Source organism: Canis lupus, chromosome 35 (assembly GCF_048164855.1).
Source record: "Canis lupus baileyi chromosome 35, mCanLup2.hap1, whole genome shotgun sequence".
NCBI lineage: Eukaryota > Metazoa > Chordata > Mammalia > Carnivora > Canidae > Canis > Canis lupus.
Window position 1 is genome coordinate 30,393,794 of NC_132872.1, and position 17,354 is coordinate 30,411,147.

The 17,354-nt window shown below is 36.0% G+C and overlaps 2 protein-coding genes across 5 annotated transcripts in view; one reads left to right on the top strand and one right to left on the bottom strand.

Moving 5' to 3' along the window:
• Nucleotides 1-17,354, top strand: part of LOC140625025 (uncharacterized) — a 79,102-nt gene that overhangs the window by 51,174 nt on the left and 10,574 nt on the right. The window lies entirely within an intron of this gene.
• The window catches only part of EPHA3 (EPH receptor A3), a 325,699-nt gene continuing 314,165 nt past the window's right edge, over nucleotides 5,821-17,354 (bottom strand). For 2 of the 4 annotated variants that reach the window (XM_072812074.1, XM_072812073.1), the window contains exon 17: nucleotides 8,648-11,406. In XM_072812074.1, the coding sequence (XP_072668175.1) occupies nucleotides 11,301-11,406 (106 nt within the window). In that variant the 3' untranslated portion in view covers nucleotides 8,648-11,300. Of the gene's footprint in view, nucleotides 6,046-8,647; nucleotides 11,407-14,717; nucleotides 17,277-17,354 lie in introns of those variants that run through there. The other 2 variants (XM_072812072.1, XM_072812075.1) reach the window with 2 other exon arrangements.

Genomic DNA, 17,354 nt, shown 5'->3' on the forward strand with positions numbered 1-17,354 from the left:
AAACCTAAACCCTGACTTCTTTCCACGATAGTTATTTTTTAACAAGCATAACAGGAAGTACTCACAGTGACATAATATCTGGTGATATTCATGTTTATTCACTTATCCATGCAAAATGATCACTTTCAAAAAGCCCTTTAGTGTTCAAAACACCTGGGACATACAAATAAAAATTATTATAGACAATCCTCCAGAAACATACACTCTTAACGGCAAAGGGTGGTTCAGAATTAAGAAAACTAAGAAAAGTGCAGCTCACTCAGTAAATGTGGGTTTACTGACTGCATGGATGGTGGGAAGAGCAATTTATCACGGCTCTTGAACTGTTGGAGTCAGAAAGGACTACAACTCCTTCAAGCTTCAACATGAACTTCAGCGTCACCTTCACTACATTCTTCACCTCTCTATTTCACCAACATACCCAAGGCCCAGATGAATGCCTGACACAGAGTGGGTCTCTCCAAAGAAGTAAACAAATACAAAAAAAAGCCACCTTATTTGTTTCTATTGCATAAATGCATGGACTTTTGGCTTGCCTTAGTACTATTAGCCAACTCCAGCTACTTTGATGCTTTTGTTTCCATTGAGCTATCCAGTGATCTTAAGCCACATAAACAAACCGTAAGTGTGAGTTTATAAATTCAGTCATGTTTTTACAAACTTTAACACCATTGATGCTTCTATCAACATGTAAAAGTATGAAAAATACAAACATTAACTGAAGATGCCATTTTTGGAAAAAAGAATGAACAGTTAGAATTTCTCCCACATGACAAATAACCCAGAATATTACAACCAACCAAGAGGATCCTGTGCTATTTTCAATTAACTCCTTAAACTCCTGACAGACCAGTTCAAAAAGCTCTGTTCAGTAGGATAGGTAATAAGTCACCTTTATTCTTAATTCCTGTTGAAAAATATGTCCATTTAAAAATTATTATATATGCATTCTTTCTCACCTAAAATCAATATATGTAGCAAAGCTACAAGGCTTTATTTTTCTATATATAGCACTGCAGGTTTTAAATATGATGTGATTTTTTTCATTTTTGTTATTGAAGAAAATTTGACATGTTATATTAGTTTCAAGAGTACAGCATTGTGATTCAACAACTTAATATATTATGCAATGCTCACCACAATAAGTGTAATTACCATCTGTCATCCTACAAAGTTATTAAAAAATTATTGACTATATTCCTGTGCTGTACTTTTTATCCCCATGACTTACTTATTTTATAATTTGAAGTCTATTCCTCTTAATCCCCTTCACCTATGTCATTTATCTCATTCCTCCTCACTAGCAACCACTAATTTGTTCTCTGCATTTAGAAGTCTGTTTTTCTTTTTTGTTTGTTCATTTGTTTTGTTTTTTAGGTTCTACATATGCATGAAGTCCTAGGGTGTTTGTCTTTCTCTGTCTGACTTATTTCACTTAGCATTATACCCTGTCAGTCCATCCATGTTGTCATAAATGTAAGACCTCATTCTTTATTATGGTTAAGCAATATTCCATTATGTCTACATACTATATCTTCTTTATCCATTTATCTATTGATGGACATTTGAGCTGTTTCCATATCTTGGGTGTTGTAAATAATGATGTAATGAGCATTGGAGTATATATGTCTTTTCATATTAGTCCTTTCATTTTCTTTGGAAAAATACTCACTATTGGAATTATTGGATCCTATGATATTTCTATTTTTAATTTTTTTAGAAAGCTCCATACTGTTTTCCACAGTGGTTGCACCAATTTACATTCCCACCAACAGTGCATGAGACTTTCTTCTTCTTCACATTCTCACCAACGTGTTATTTCTTGTCTTTTTAATACTAGGCCTTCTGAATGGTGTGAGGTGATGTCTCATTGTGGTTTGATTTGCACTGATGATTAGTGACGTTGAACATCTTTCCAAGTGTCTGTTAGCCATTTATGTCTTCCTTAGAAAAATGTCTATTCAGCCCACTGCAGTTTTAATCAGATTATTGGAGTTTTTTGGTAATGAGTTGTATGAGTTATTAAATAATTTGGATATTAACCCCTTATTATATATATCATTTACATAATTTATATCATTATATCATTTATCATTTATATTATCATTATATCATTTATTATATATGATAATTTGTAAATGATATATCTATTAAGTGGTTAATATATCTAATAAGGGGTTATTATATATAATATATATCTATATATCTTTTGTAAATGATATATCTATAGAGGCAGTTGTATGATAACAAAAAATATCATACAAATGCCTCTTTCATTCAGTAGGTTTCCTTTCTATTTTGTTAATGTTTTCCTTCACTGTGAAAAAGCTTTCTATCTGGATGTAGTCCTAATAGTTTATTTTTGCCTTTGTGTCTCCTTCCTGAAGAAATATCAAATATAATAAATTTTTTTTCTCAGTGTTAGTTACATTGAGAATTAGATCTTCCTATTCTAACATCAGGAAGATCTGTAGAAAATATCTAGACCAATTCTCACTTAGTACAGGTAAAAAACAGAAGAAATAGGCAAATTCATAATTATAGTTGGGGACTTCAAAACCTCACTCTTGACAATATAGAAGTGATAGGAAAAAAGTGAGCAACAATATAGAATAATTAAAACACCATTAAAAAACAAGATCTACTGATGTCGATAAAAACACTCCACCAAATGACAGCATAAAATGTGTTGTATTCAAGTGCCAAGGGAATATTCACCATGATAGACCATACCTTTGGTCATAAAACAAACCTGAAAAAATTGAAAGGAATGGAAAACATATCATGTATGTTCTTTTTTTTTTTAAGATTTTATTTATTTATTCATGAGAAACACAGAGAGAGAGAGACAGAGACATAGGCAGAGGGAGAAGCAGACTCCCTGAGGGGAGCCCAATGTGGGACTGGATCCGGGGACTCCAGGATCATGCCCTGGGCCAAAAGCGGCACTTAACCACTGAGCCACCCAGGCGTCCCTATGTATGTTCTTTTATCCTTTTGAATATTAATTTGACATTTGAATATTAAACAACATACTTTTAAGTGATCCATGGTTAAAGAGGAAGTCTAAGAGGAAATAAAATATTCATAGAACTAAATGAAAATTAAAACAAAAGATATTAGTATTAATGAAATGTGCTTAAGTGATAAGAGAGAAACATAATACTGTATTCTTATTTTAAAAGAGAAGAATGACTTCAAATCAATAATCTATCAAGAAACTAGAAAAAGAAGAACAGCAATAACTAAACCGTAATTGAGTGGAAGAAAAGAAATAATAGTTAAGAAAAAATACTAACAAATATAACCAGTACAACAATAAAGAAAAGCAATAAAACAAAAAAGAAGGTTCTCTAGAAAAATCAAAAACAAAATGAAATAAACTACATAGTAGTCCCACAACAATTACATAAATTGTATTAATAATTTAAAATCTCCTGAGAAATAGATCTCCAGGCCTAGATAATTTCACTGGTGTCTTCTATAATCATGTAAAGAAAAAAATTTATACAATCTCTTCTAGAAAATAAAAGAGGAGGAGATAATCTCAACATTTTTTAATGAAGCCAGATACCAAAAGACAAACAAGTAAAGAAAAAGCAAAGAAATAAGAGAATAAAAACTACATCTACATATCTCCCATGAACTTAGAAGCAAAATTCTTTTTTAAAAAATGTATTTATGTATTTATGTATTTATTAATTAATTAATTAATTTATTTATTTATTTGAGAGAGAGAGAGTGAATGAGAAAGAGGGAGCACACAAACTGGGGAGATGCAGATGAAGAGGGAAAAGCAGACTCTCTGCTGAGCAGGGAGCTAGATGTGGGGCTCAATCCCAGGACCCTGGGATCATGACCTGAGCAGAAGGCAGATGCTTCACCAACTGTGTCCCCCGGGCAGACCAGATGCAAAATTTTTAATGATTAGTAAGTTGCATCTAGCAATGCACTAATTTTTCATACATCATCGACATCTATCTATCATCTATCATCTATCATCTATCTATCTATCTATCTATCTATCTATCTATCTATCATCTATCTATCTATCTATCTATGTACAGATCTCTAGAATCAGAAATACAAAACAAATTGAGTATTAGGGGATCTTCAGCCCAAGATAAATAGTAATATTGGCAAATTGAGCATTACCTGAAGGAGGAACACTGCCTGAAGGGGAGAATCCAAATTAATTTTGACAAGTCTTTTTCATTTTTGTGCTGCTGAGTTGCTGATATGAAATATATATTTATTGTATGAAGTGTACCTATGGCAGTTAAATTCAGATAGTGTTATCTATAACAATTTGTATTGGCTTCCTCCCAAGGCTTTTGATTTGCCCTGTATGAGAATAAATGAAAACCATATGAAAGTCAATAAGTCCTTGATAGTACATGACATCCTGTGTTCTCTCATCCTTGATTTTAGCAAACATTCCAAGGTTTTGGCTTCCATCATTGAGGGTGATAGGCTTCAAAAATGTAAGGGCTTTTTCTTGGCTTCAGATAAGAATCCCAAACTTAACACACTTCCATAAATCATTGGTGTGGAAATCTGTCAGAAAATAGCACAACAGTACTACTTTTTCCTTGTGGTATTTGGTGTTTCCAAATTAGATTATTTGTTGAATGTTCAAGGGAGTAGCTTTGCTTGAAGGGTTCACCATATGTCAGACGAATCTCATGCTCTTGAAATGGAGTTCACAAAAATGAAATCAAGGGTTACTGTCTGTTCCTTCCTCTGCCATGGTGGGAAGAATCAAAGGATTCTGCAAAAATGTAGCTCCACTAGCAGAGTCACTGAGTAACATCGTGTATGTCGGAAAGCGACAAAATGGAGACTACCCAAGATCCTAAATCAGAATGCATTTTATAGTCGTTTTTCAGATTTCATTCTCGTTAGTAATATAATTCTGACAGGCAATCGAGCCCACACTCCAGAGCATGAGTCCTGGAGTTGATTTTGACTTCAGTTCTTCCCCTTACTAGCTATATGACGTGATGTGATTATTAACCACTTTAAGCCTCAAACTATAAAGTGGATAATAACATACTCATTTCATAAGTCTGTTGGGAAAATGAAATAAATATATTAAGTGTTTGGCACATAGTAAGTGCCCAATTGATACTAGTTATTATCATTTGGAACCGGTAAATATAGTACATATGCACATATGCATATATACACACACACACACACACACACATAATAGAAATTATCCAGCAGTTTCTAGATTTTTATTTGTTGTTACTATTACTGTTGTCTTTTTTACCATTTCATTTTCTTTTTTCTTCTTTTATACTTCCAATTTAACTGGAAAATTATCTTTCTTCAAAGAAGGAAGATGATAGCCCACCTAGTGGGAAAACATGACTTAATGACGACTATTCTCCACCAGCTTGTAACTGGGTTTTCCCAAAGAATTTCAGGGTGAGGACTTCTGTAAACCTCCACAATCTTTATTTTATGGTGTATTTAATTCTACCACTTATTTTCCCAAATTGTGTCTAGATCCCCTGGGTCCACAGAATATGTATCCCAGATGCCCCGTAAGAAGGGTGGTTTTTAGTAGGCATGTTGACGTTATTTGTACATAGTAAGAGAGTAGAGAGAATCAGAAAAGCTTTGGCATTTACCTTGTTAAATTTTTATAGCTAAGCTCTGGTTCAAGGGTCTACTTAAACAACTTAACTGCACTAAGAAAAATGAGAGCATTGAGACCAGTGAAAGGAGTTCACAAAATTCTATGAAAATGAACCAGTTTTAGCAGAAAACAGTATGTTCAATGATCCAAGATACACAACTAGAACATTAACTAGTTTTATTGACCTGAAGGAAATTTACACTTTTTTCTATAAGGACAAAATTTTTTAAAAAATCAGGGACACTGTCCTTTATTGTATTATCAAAAATTGTCTTAATACATTAAGCGAACTGAGATAATTCTGAGTGCTTTTTGCATACCAGGCATTGCAATGGGCGAGGGGGCACAGTGGTTTGCAGTTCTTGGTAGGTGCCCTCAGCTGCAAGTAGAGACGGGACCTAAGGAAGAGGCAATTTCGATATAAGTTGATGTGCTCTGCAGGATCCATCACGGGGTTCCTCAGCTACACACACACAAAAGGAAACTCAGCACAGTGCTGGGACATAAGGAGAGGAGTAAATAAACGGTCGGTGCATGATTCTAAACAGAGGAACAGAAGTTCAAAAGTTCTGATGTGTAAAAAAAGAAACCAGTGTGGCCTATTCAGAGAACAAGGAGTGTTTCGGGGCAGTTGTGTGTAGGGGCAAGAGGTAGTGGACACACACGAGACTACGGCAAGAAGAAGGCTTTTCTTCAAGTCCAATCTCACTCCCGTACCAGTTTAGGTAGGATTCTATTTTGCAGAAATGGTCATTTCTGGCGGCTGTGAGCTTAGGTCAACCGTTGGCTGTGTCTTCATTATTAGGTGGGTTACCATATGCAAAGTATATAAATGTTTCTCACGAAAACCCAGAATAGGAATTCTTTTAGGGGCTCCTAGATGGCTCAGTTGGTTAAGTACCAGACTCTTCATTTCAGCTTGGGTCGTGATTCCAGGGTCCTGGGATCCAGCGCCTCGGACTCCTCACTCAGTGGGGAGTCTGCTTGAGATTCTCTCCTTCTCCCTCCCCCCATCTCTCTCTTTTTCTCTCTCTCTCAAATAAAGAAGTAAATCTTTAAAAAAAATCAAATCTTTTTTAAAAACCAGAATTCTTTTAAGAGGTCAGGAATTCACATTAGTTGCCTTATCCCTGAGAAATTGCTTTTGGAGGAAGGAAGGGGAAGGAGGGCTTTTAGGGGTCACCCCCTTTTCCACCTGCTTCACTTATTGACAGCCACTGCCAGGCCCCTGAAGCATTTGCATGTGCAAGAGGATCTATGTAATTAAAGTTGCTCTAATGTCTAAGTCTGGCACTGGGCTTCAGACTCACCTCTTCAATACTCAACTCATTAAGGTTTTGCTAACATGGTAATTTTAGCAGACTCATAATGTCTAACTAACTTTTCCTCATTCCCCACCTCTAATGGTGCTACCCTTACCACGGTCAGTGAGGACCTGCATTCTATATGGTTCACTGTGACTCCTACCTTTTGAAAGACTGTTATATCAAATCGGTAAGTTCTGCTGATTATTTCTTTGTGTCTTTGTATGCATTTCACTATTGACATTCCACGTCGCCATTCTAGAGTAAGAGCATAGCTTCCTGCCTATGGCACCCAAATAGCTTTCTCGCCTCATAGAGTCTGCTGCTGCCCCACCCCAAACCATTTTTGCAAATTGCCACTGTCACTCTCCCCAGAGCATTTTTTGGATTGCAGCAGCAATGATATTGCAGAAATAACACAAAACAAGAAGGTTCAGCTTGAAACATCTGTTTGTTTCCTTATTAGAATTACTTTGGGAAGGTGACTTGGACCTTCTGAGCCTTGATTCTCTCAGATATTAAAAGGGAGTAATCTGTGCTCACAGGTTTGTTGAAAAGATTGAATGAGTTAGCTTGTAAATAAATGGCAATAACAAAAAAACCTGTTTCCTAATAGCGCTTCATAGGTGTTCACTGAATGAATACGTATATTCTTCTTCACCTCTTCCCCTTTATTGAGCTAACCTGCTGCTTACAAGTTATTCTCTACTCCAATCAATGGGATCAAATGCTCATTTTCCCTCAAGGTAATCTTAAATCGGACCTGTTTTGTAACCTCTCCCCATCAGCTTTACCTCTACGGAATTCTTGGTCACTTATCTTGCCTTTAGTGTTAGTCTTTTTTGGTTTTCACATATAATCATGTTCTTTATATAGCTTGCAAATGACTATGGACCTACTTTATAAAAACTATCAGGTGTTTCTTACGTAACATTTGCAGGTGTGGTTGTTTGTTTGCTTTTCATTTTCATTTTATTGGCCTGCCCAAATACTTTCCTTCTTTTTCCATGAATGACATTCTGATTTTCTTTTGGACAGAAGCCACTCTGACACCTCTAATCCTATAGATCACGGATCCCACCTGACCCCACGGACTGTCTCCAAAGCAATGCACAGGACCATCTCAGTAATTCACTCTTTTGCCCAAAATGATTCATATAGGGCTTGTGAGCCAAGCAAAGCATAAGGGGGCAATCAGCCCACAAGAATGACAATGTAGATTTAAATTAACTAGAGCAATATTTTAAAAGACATAGTTTGCAAACTAACCCAGTTGGGAGAAAAATAGGGTCAAGTGAGGAAGACAAAGAATAAAGACTTAGTCCTAGGTCCTACTGTCCATGATCTCTCAGCTAGGAAATTCATCTCCAGGCTTTTCAGCCACATGGGCTCAAAATCCTCTTTTTCCTTATGCCAATTAATTTTTTGTCATTTACAATCAAAAGAAAGTTGCCTAATACAGTTATGCTTTTTAACTATGAAGATAATATTTACCGCTTATTTTTCTAGCTTGCTGATGATGAGATTTAGACAAAAAGTGGATTATATAGCGTGAATACTCCTCACTAATGGAGAAAAAAGAAACAGGAGCACATTCTTTGTGGCTTATATAAATTTCATTATTTTGCTATTTAAATAAGCACATATCTTAAAATAGTTAAAAATGCTTCAAAGACCACTTCTGTATTCCAATCTGTAAAAAATATTTTCATTATGTTTATTATAAAAATATAAATGTTTCCACTACAAATCATTTTACATTAGTAAGAGGCCATCTACATTGTATGACATAAACTAAATGAGTAATTTTTGAAAATACAAGTTTAAAGTAAATATATATTGCCAATCATATCACATTTATACATGGCTTAATTGATATTTAGCACAGCATAAACTGGGTGAATTACCAGAAATAAATAATATATGTTAATCAAATTTAAGATACAAAACAGATAATATGGTACATAACATTGTGAAGGAGTGTGGTTTCATGTTTATTGAAAGTCAATGCAGGTCCTGTACAAAGAGATGGCCATCAGCACTCTAGTACCTCTACTCTACAGTTAAGAATCGTACACTGTTATGTTTACATATGTACAGGGTAAAAAGCGTGTAAAGTAAATTTATAAGATGTCAGATAAAAAAATAGGGGAAAAATGAGGAGCAATATACTGTGTATACAACCTCTACTTTCAAATTCAAATGGAAACCACAGCCAAAAGTAGTGAAATAGATTCCACAATTCTCGACTTCTATTAATTCATGAAATGCACAGATTTTGAGTATGCTTAGAATAGTACCTAAGATAGTAAATGCTAGTATGGGAAAAAAAAAATGAGATTGAAGCCAGATTTAGGTCTCAAACATTCCACAACACAAACAAAATGATTTTTTTAAATGTCTTTTTAGATGCTTCTAGCAGGCTTACGTGAAATTTGTAGTTCATTTCATAATTGCATATATCTTTTTAAAAAGTTCATGCTCTTACAGATCCAATACAGAATTGGTTTGACTATAAGGAATATTGCAGAAATCTAAGAAATAATCTCATACATGAAGGAACACAACCTAAGCCTTATTACACTAAATTTACAACGGATTAGCACTTGTGAATTTTGATCTGTGACTGTGAGCCGTACAGGGTTCCATTTTGCATGAGAACATGAGGGCTGCAGCTTTGATGTATTCATTCAATTCTCGTGACCTATGCATTTCTCATGTCTTATTCCTATAACATGATCATATCAGTGTTAGAAAGAATACAGATAGAGCTAAAATGCTGCTTCACAATATATTCATGGCCAGATCTCCACGAGATACATCTTTTCCAATATTACTGGGTGCACTTGTATTTGGCCCTTAATGGAATAGCACATCTCATTTCCTGCAATGAGAGATCTCTCCACTGCCTCCAGGTTTTCAGTCATCTGCTGGTTAACCAGCTATTTTGAAAACCAGATGCTCAACAAATGCAGAGGAGTTCAAGGCTTCTAAGTCATAAACCAAAATTACAACAGGTGCATGTCAGTGGAAGACTCTTAAAGATAATAATACCTGCTATTGATGATCACAATGTCTAATTAAATGAACTAATCCCCAGTGATGCAAATGCATAGTTTAGTTTTCATTATTCCTTATAAACAGCTCAACAAGTTTAAGCAAAGATATTAAGTGACATTTCAAAGTCAGTCAGCAAGTGATTATTTGACTCATGCATTGGCCTCTAGACTTTGTCACCAATTAATGCAGCAATCCAAATAGGATTCCAATTCTTTCCAGTGTGGCTATTCTGTACTCAGGAGCTATAACATAACTCCTTTACTGATGGAGGGAGGGGATGGTCTAAGCACCAGAGCAGGGCAGGTATGTCACTGAGAATCCATTACATACAAGCCAGTATATTACACTGAATTAGGAGCATATAGCTTACAATAAATGCAGAGATAAAAATGGATGGGATAATTCAAACTGAGATGTGGGTGGTGGATGAATAGGGAAGGGGTTTGGTTTCTTTCTTTTTTGATATAGATACGGGTACATAGAAGCGGATGGTTCAGAAAATCTAGAAAGAAACCCATCATCCCCCCATCTAGTTTACCATGTTTCTTACTGCTGACAATCTGAGAAAACATTTGGCACTTGGCTGTAACAAATCCAAATTAAATCATCAAGGCATAAATAGAAAGCAATAAAAACAATTCAAAAGAAAATAAATATGTACTTTTCTTCAAAATTAAGACACATTTTTACATGATAATACTTAAGGAGGCTAACAGTTAAAAATATGTAGTACTTAAAACAACTACACACTTCATTTCTATATGAGTTTAGCAGATGAAAGAGAAAAATACAATGACAAAGGTAGTATATATGGCCAGATAGTTTGAGGTATAAATTCCTCTATTTTGTTTGCTTTTAAAGAAACAAAATACCTGGTACAGATTTCTTCTGTGTATAAAAATATTACAAGTCTTTTCTTTTGTGGCTATTAGTAAACAGAGCCACCATGTTCATTTTGTTATTACGCTTGTTCTGCTTCTATGATAGTCAGTTTATGATCAATGGCTCTATGCTAGTTCTTCATCATTCCACGCTGAAGAATTTTAATTTAACATTTAACCCAACAACTAATATAAAAAAGCAGTTACAAAACAAAATACATCCCTCCTCCCATCCACTAAATGATAGGGGAAAATAAAGAGTCTTTCAATTCCATTTTAAGGCATTTGTATTCATATCTGAGTGTCTTATTGGGCTTGGAATTGCCACCAGCATCTCCAGCACTATCATCTGTCTGTAGAATGATGCTACATCTTCCACAGTCACCACTTCCTTCCAGAAATAACACTTTACACTGGAACTGGACCATTTTTTGATTGTGTTTCTAGAACTTTGATGCTACTGATGATTTTCTTCTGTGGACCAACCACGGTGACACCGACCTTTTTCATGTCACTGTAAAGAAAAAAAGAAGAAGAAGAAGAAGAAGAAAAGAAGAAGAAGAAGAAACTGTCTGGTGAGAATCCTGGTTTCCTGAACAATATTATAAGCAGAAGGTTTTCAATCAGCAAAGCTTGCACAATCACATATTCCAGCTCTTTGAACCTAATTTTCTGATTTTTGCATCATCCATGCACTATATCCTGACCATTCCACCTCTATCCTTATGAAAGAACAGATGGTCTAGTAGGTTGACCAGTGTCCCCTCAAAATTTCTGTCCAACTGGAACATCAATGTGACCTTGGTTGGAAATTGAGTCTTTGCAGATATTATCGAGATAAGGGTCGAGATGAGATCATACTAGATTAGGGTGGGTTCTAAATCCAATGAGACTATCTTTAGACACAAAATGACACAGACGAGAAGGCCATGTAAAGATAGAGGCAGAGACTGGGGTTATGCTGCTGCCAGCCAAGAAATGCTAGGATGGACCAGAAGCCAGGAGAGCCAAAGAAGAGTTCCTCTGCCCCAGAGATGTTGGAGCAACTATGGCCCTGCCAATGCCTTTATTTTCAAAGTCTGGCATCCAGAAATGTGAAAAAATAAATTTCTGTGGTTTAAGACAATAAGTTTGTGGTAACTTGTTATGGCAGCCCTAGGATACTAATACAAATGATCAGAAATTCTTCACAGGGCATTATCCTATTGCCTTGTCCCTGGGCCAGCTTGGGGACCATTTTCACTGCAAGAATATGTTGCAAGTGACACTGTATCAGTTTCCACAATCAGGTCTCAAGAAACTACAATATTCCATTCATCTCTTGAGACGCCATCAGTGGGCCCTGAGCCGCCTATAAGTCTGGCTACCTTGATATGACCCTGAAGAGCCACGTATAAGCATTTAGTCTACACTGTCAGTGATGCAGCACCTGCACCAGGGCAGACATAATGAGGTCATCTCCAGCCCTCTGGACTAGACCAGATTCATGTTAGATGAATACATCAGTCAATACCAACATTAGGGCAAAAGAATCACCCATCTGAGCTCTGCCCAAACTTATAACCCATGACATGGTCATACACAATAAAACTATGCTTTTGAGGTAGTTTGTTACACAGTTCTAGACCACTGGAACAATTTCCTTAAAGTATGAATTCCTTTCTAAGTAGAAGCAATGACTAGGATCTATTTCCATTTGTCAAAAATATTTAAAATAGTTTAAACTTAGAAACCAGAAATTAAAAATAAAGATTTTAAAAACAAAAGGAATTTCATTCAGGGGCAGGAGGAGACTTAGCTAAGCATGTGCAAATAATTAATTAAATAGCTTAGTTCAAGTGATTTGTGAATATTCGTCTTTTAGGTCTTGACTCAAACATAGTCATCTCAGAAGACCTTCCCTGACCTTCTTATTTAATACTGTAAAACCTCTTGCACTCATACCTGCATTTCCCATTTTCTTTTGTTTCATTTTCTTCCAAAGCCTTTATCACCATGCAGCATATTGCCTTTCTTTTTGATTTATTTTCTTTATTCTCTAGCCTATCCCACAAGAAGGTGAATTCCATCCATGTGAACAGATTCTTGTTGGTTTTGTATTCTGCTTATCAACCGCACCCTGGACAATGGCTATCATGTAGTAGGGGCTCAATATATACTTAATAAAGAATGAACCAATAGTCTAAAATATGTTTATTTGGGGAAACTGACAGAGGAGTAAAGTATCACTTAGCCAGGAGTGCCAGACTAATTGAGAAACTGTATGCATGCATGTACACGTATGTGTGAGCACACACAGGGATACATGGAAGGGGTTCCTTCGTATTGATCACCAAGGAAAGAATGAACGGTTAGGAGCTCAATTACCCGGAAACCCGGAAGTGAGTTCCGAAGCAACAAAACTGTGCAAGCAGACACTGGGTAACCATTTTAGAAGCAATCTATATGATATTTATACATCTCCTACATAAAATTAACCAAGACTTAGTTGTATTCCTATCACCTAGGCTGGGAATGAAATCCTGATGACTGGCTGGCACTGATAAATTCTCAATGTACAACCTGTATCTGCCCAAGTTCTCTCTGATTTTACTCTGGTAGCCTTGCCTCACCAGGGCAGATATGGTGACAGCAGGCTTGCCGTTCTGTGTGACTTGTGGATAATGAAACTCACTCAGAGTAACATAGGTTATTTACATACGTTGATCCCTACTTCTGAGAGTGTGTGTCGTATGGGATTTTGCTTCTTCATATACCATGGATCTACTGTTAAAATGAACAACAAATATTTCCCCACTTATCTCTAAACTAGAGGAATTTAGAGCTAGAAAATGGAGCAGATATAAATATATTTGTACAAATCAATAAATCCTCAGTCTTTTTTTTTTATTTCTTCTCTCATCTTTATTCCAATTCTATGCTATACTTTTCATGATTTGCCAATTTCTTCTGTCTTCCTTTTCTCCTTCTTAGAAAACTTAAAAAAACAAAATGACAATCTTGGAAAGCAGGGGGAAAAATCTTCTAAGTTAATAAAATAAATTTCCAAGCTCTTTGAGAAATTTAAGCATAGTAAGAGTAATACATGCGATGATGTTTGGCCTAATCCTCTCAATGGAACTGAAATACCCACACCCCACTGACTAGAAAAAAGTAGGATGAGAGTTCACAGATGGGTTTGGGACAACTCTGAAGGACCAGCCCAGCTCCAGGACTTGTTCTGACAGGAAGGACCAAGTCTTCTCCTTTTGCCTAATACCCCACCTCTGCCTCTGTCACCACTTTTCCTCCCCATCACTTTTTTTTTTTTTAAGATGTATATCCTAAACGCACTCCTCAAGAAATCTTGTGCATAAAACTGTTAAAGATTCTGTGCCTGGAACCCAACATAAGCAGACAGATACCTAATTTTGTATATATTTAATGCAAAGGATAATATGAGATAAGATAAAGTAATTATCTCATTAGGTTATACCTTAGCTTAGAATTTTATGCTCCCTCTATCCTCCCTACCCCTGCCAAAACGTCTCTTACCCACCAGGCTGCCAAGTCCAAGATAGTTGTAAACATCAGCTCCTGTAGTCTAAATAACATTTCCACATGCTTATCTCATTTTGACTATCCGATTCAGAAGAGCAGTGGAAAAGTTCAAGCCTAAAGAGCAGCTCAAGATTAAGACCAGAGGTTAATAAGCTATCTGGCTGGCCCTTCAAAGGCAAAGGACAGGTGATGACACTGTGAGAATGGCATCCAAGGGTGCAGGATAATGACCTGGAGCAATTAATCCACCCAAGATTCATTCCACATGCTCAATTCTCTTTCCAGTTTCTTTTTTTTTCTTTCTTTTTTTTTTTTTTATTTATGATAGGCACACAGTGAGAGAGAGAGAGAGAGAGAGAGAGAGGCAGAGACACAGGCAGAGGGAGAAGCAGGCTCCATGCACCGGGAGCCCGACGTGGGATTCCATCCCAGATCTCCAGGATCGCGCCCTGGGCCGAAGGCAGGCGCTAAACCGCTGTGCCACCCGGGGATCCCTCTCCAGTTTCTATAAGTACTCTTGCCCTTTCTCATTCTCTCTTCCCTTTTCACATTAACCTCTCTAAATCCATCGTAGGCTATGAATAATATTTTGAAACATACGCTTTTTGGACTGATCAAAACCACACATTTTCAGGATTTCATTTGAAAATTACATAATGCTATTGGTTTGTGTGTAAATGAAGTCCCTACACTAACATTTTGAAATAGACATTTCCTTAGATATGAAGCTCTACTGATCTTTTCCTGTAACTTGAAAGTCTGGGTAGCAGAAAAAAAAAAAAGAAATTCAATATCTTTTTTTAGGTTTTCTGTCTTATTTCAATAAAAACTCTAGAGTTATTTGGTCAAGAGAATCATTTCTGAATTGAATCTGGATGGCACAAGAAAATGGAATCGAAAGGAATCAAGTTTAAACAAAAAAGCCCAAGACTGCAAAAGATGGGGCGAAATAATCAAGGTAAATGTTTTATAGCTTTTAAGATAAAAAGGTTGCCTCATTAGATTTCTTCTCTCATCACATATTTTTTATAAATTCTCATTTCTGTTATATAAATCAGGAGCATGATGTACACCATATTGCAGATACCCACGAAACAAACAATTTTTTTTTCAAGGAGATTTAGATCGATAGATAATTAACATCTACATTGTCCCTGAGTTGAGGAGAAAGAACATTGTGGGGACTGAAATACAGAGACATGCAACCATCTGGTTTAGTGCGAAGGACAAATCTGAAAGAGCTGAGTCTCCCAGGAAAAGTCAGCTTTCAACTTTACTGTACATTCACAGGTTGTTTAAATAATAATAATTGAGTGAAAATATTTTCACCAACCAAAAAGAGCTCACCATCCAACAATGTGCTCTTGAGGCGATCACACCCCTGACTTGGAAGTAAAACAAATGCCGCCACTTCATCATTTTAAGCAAATAACTTTCTTACCACATTCACAGCTTCTAACATCTGACTACATTTAAACTGAGCTAGCATTTAATCATATTAACAGTGTTCTGCTAATCCCCTTCAGTATGGGTTTTTCATTATCTAAAAGCTCTGAGTGTTGATATTTGATTGAGAATAAACATTTGTATACCTTTGCCTTTGAAAACCTGGCAATGCTGCAGAACGTTGAACTTTGTGCTTACTCTTTGCTATGCTTCTGTGCTCTGAAGTAGGTGTCTTGTATAGCATAACCCTAATTGTTTACATTACTAAAATAAGAATTTATAAAAATATTTAAATACATTAGTATAGCCTGAGACTGTGTTGGATCAAAATAACTACCACAGAAACTCAAATAGTATTATTGACTGGGTCAGAAATCTATTCAAGAAACATTACATTACACCTCATACAGAAATTGCCTACACGTGTCAAATAGACTGGAGGGGGTTTATTTTCTAAGAATAAATTCTTCTCTTCAATAGGAACATACCCTTCCCTAAAGATCTTTTTGTGAATTTTTGTGTTTCTGATTGGAATGCTATATCATCAGTGATAAACTTTACCTATTTTCTTAGGCACTTGTATGTCTACTAATTATACGGTACACTCCTTTTTGACATCTAATCTGTTGCTCTCCACAGTGACTTGGAGAGCAACAGATTGGTTTAAATGACTGCGGGGGTGACAGAGAAAGTCTTTATAAATATTCAACATTTAAATATTAAGATATTGGATGGGAAGGATAAAACTTTAAGAAACTTGAGGGCACTACAGGGTTTATTTAATGAAACAAACAAACAAAAAATGAAACAAAGGTCAAGGTAGAAGGCTCTGACACGAAGTGACCGTAGACTCCAAACAGACCCTGCAAGCTACAAAACTGTCGATAACTTTAGTGTAGATGCCTGGCACAAAACCTCTTTCCTTGGAACAGTCCTCTAGCTTCCCCTCAGAAATGGGTCCCTACAGCCACATTCATCTATTTCATCCCACCTCTTTCGAATAGAAATGAGATCAGGGCACATGGTATATGATTTTGGAGGAGCCAAACTACAAGTAGGACTAGCCCATCAGAACTTCTCTTCTGGGAACTTAGGAAAAAGAGAATTGGACCCTGGTCAGTTGAGTGACACACCAAGGTTATACGACCTGGGTCTAAGGAAACAGTTTATAGCCACATGCATGGAAATGCAAACAAAACAAAACAAAACAAAAGTCACTGGACCAAAAAAAAAAAAAAAAAAAAAAAAAAAAAGAAAAGAAAAGAAAGGAAAAGAAAAGAAAAAGAAAATGTAGTTGTATTAGGAAGTAAAGTAAATTGGGTTTCATTCACAGAGAGATGGAGAATATGGCTTCCAGCTCTTCATTTTCTTCATTTTCCAGTTCCAAATAACCATACCCTGTGAATGAGTATGAATTTTATTGATTATATACTAGATTCTCTTGATTCCTTATAAATGTCCTTTTCCTTTAGCCCA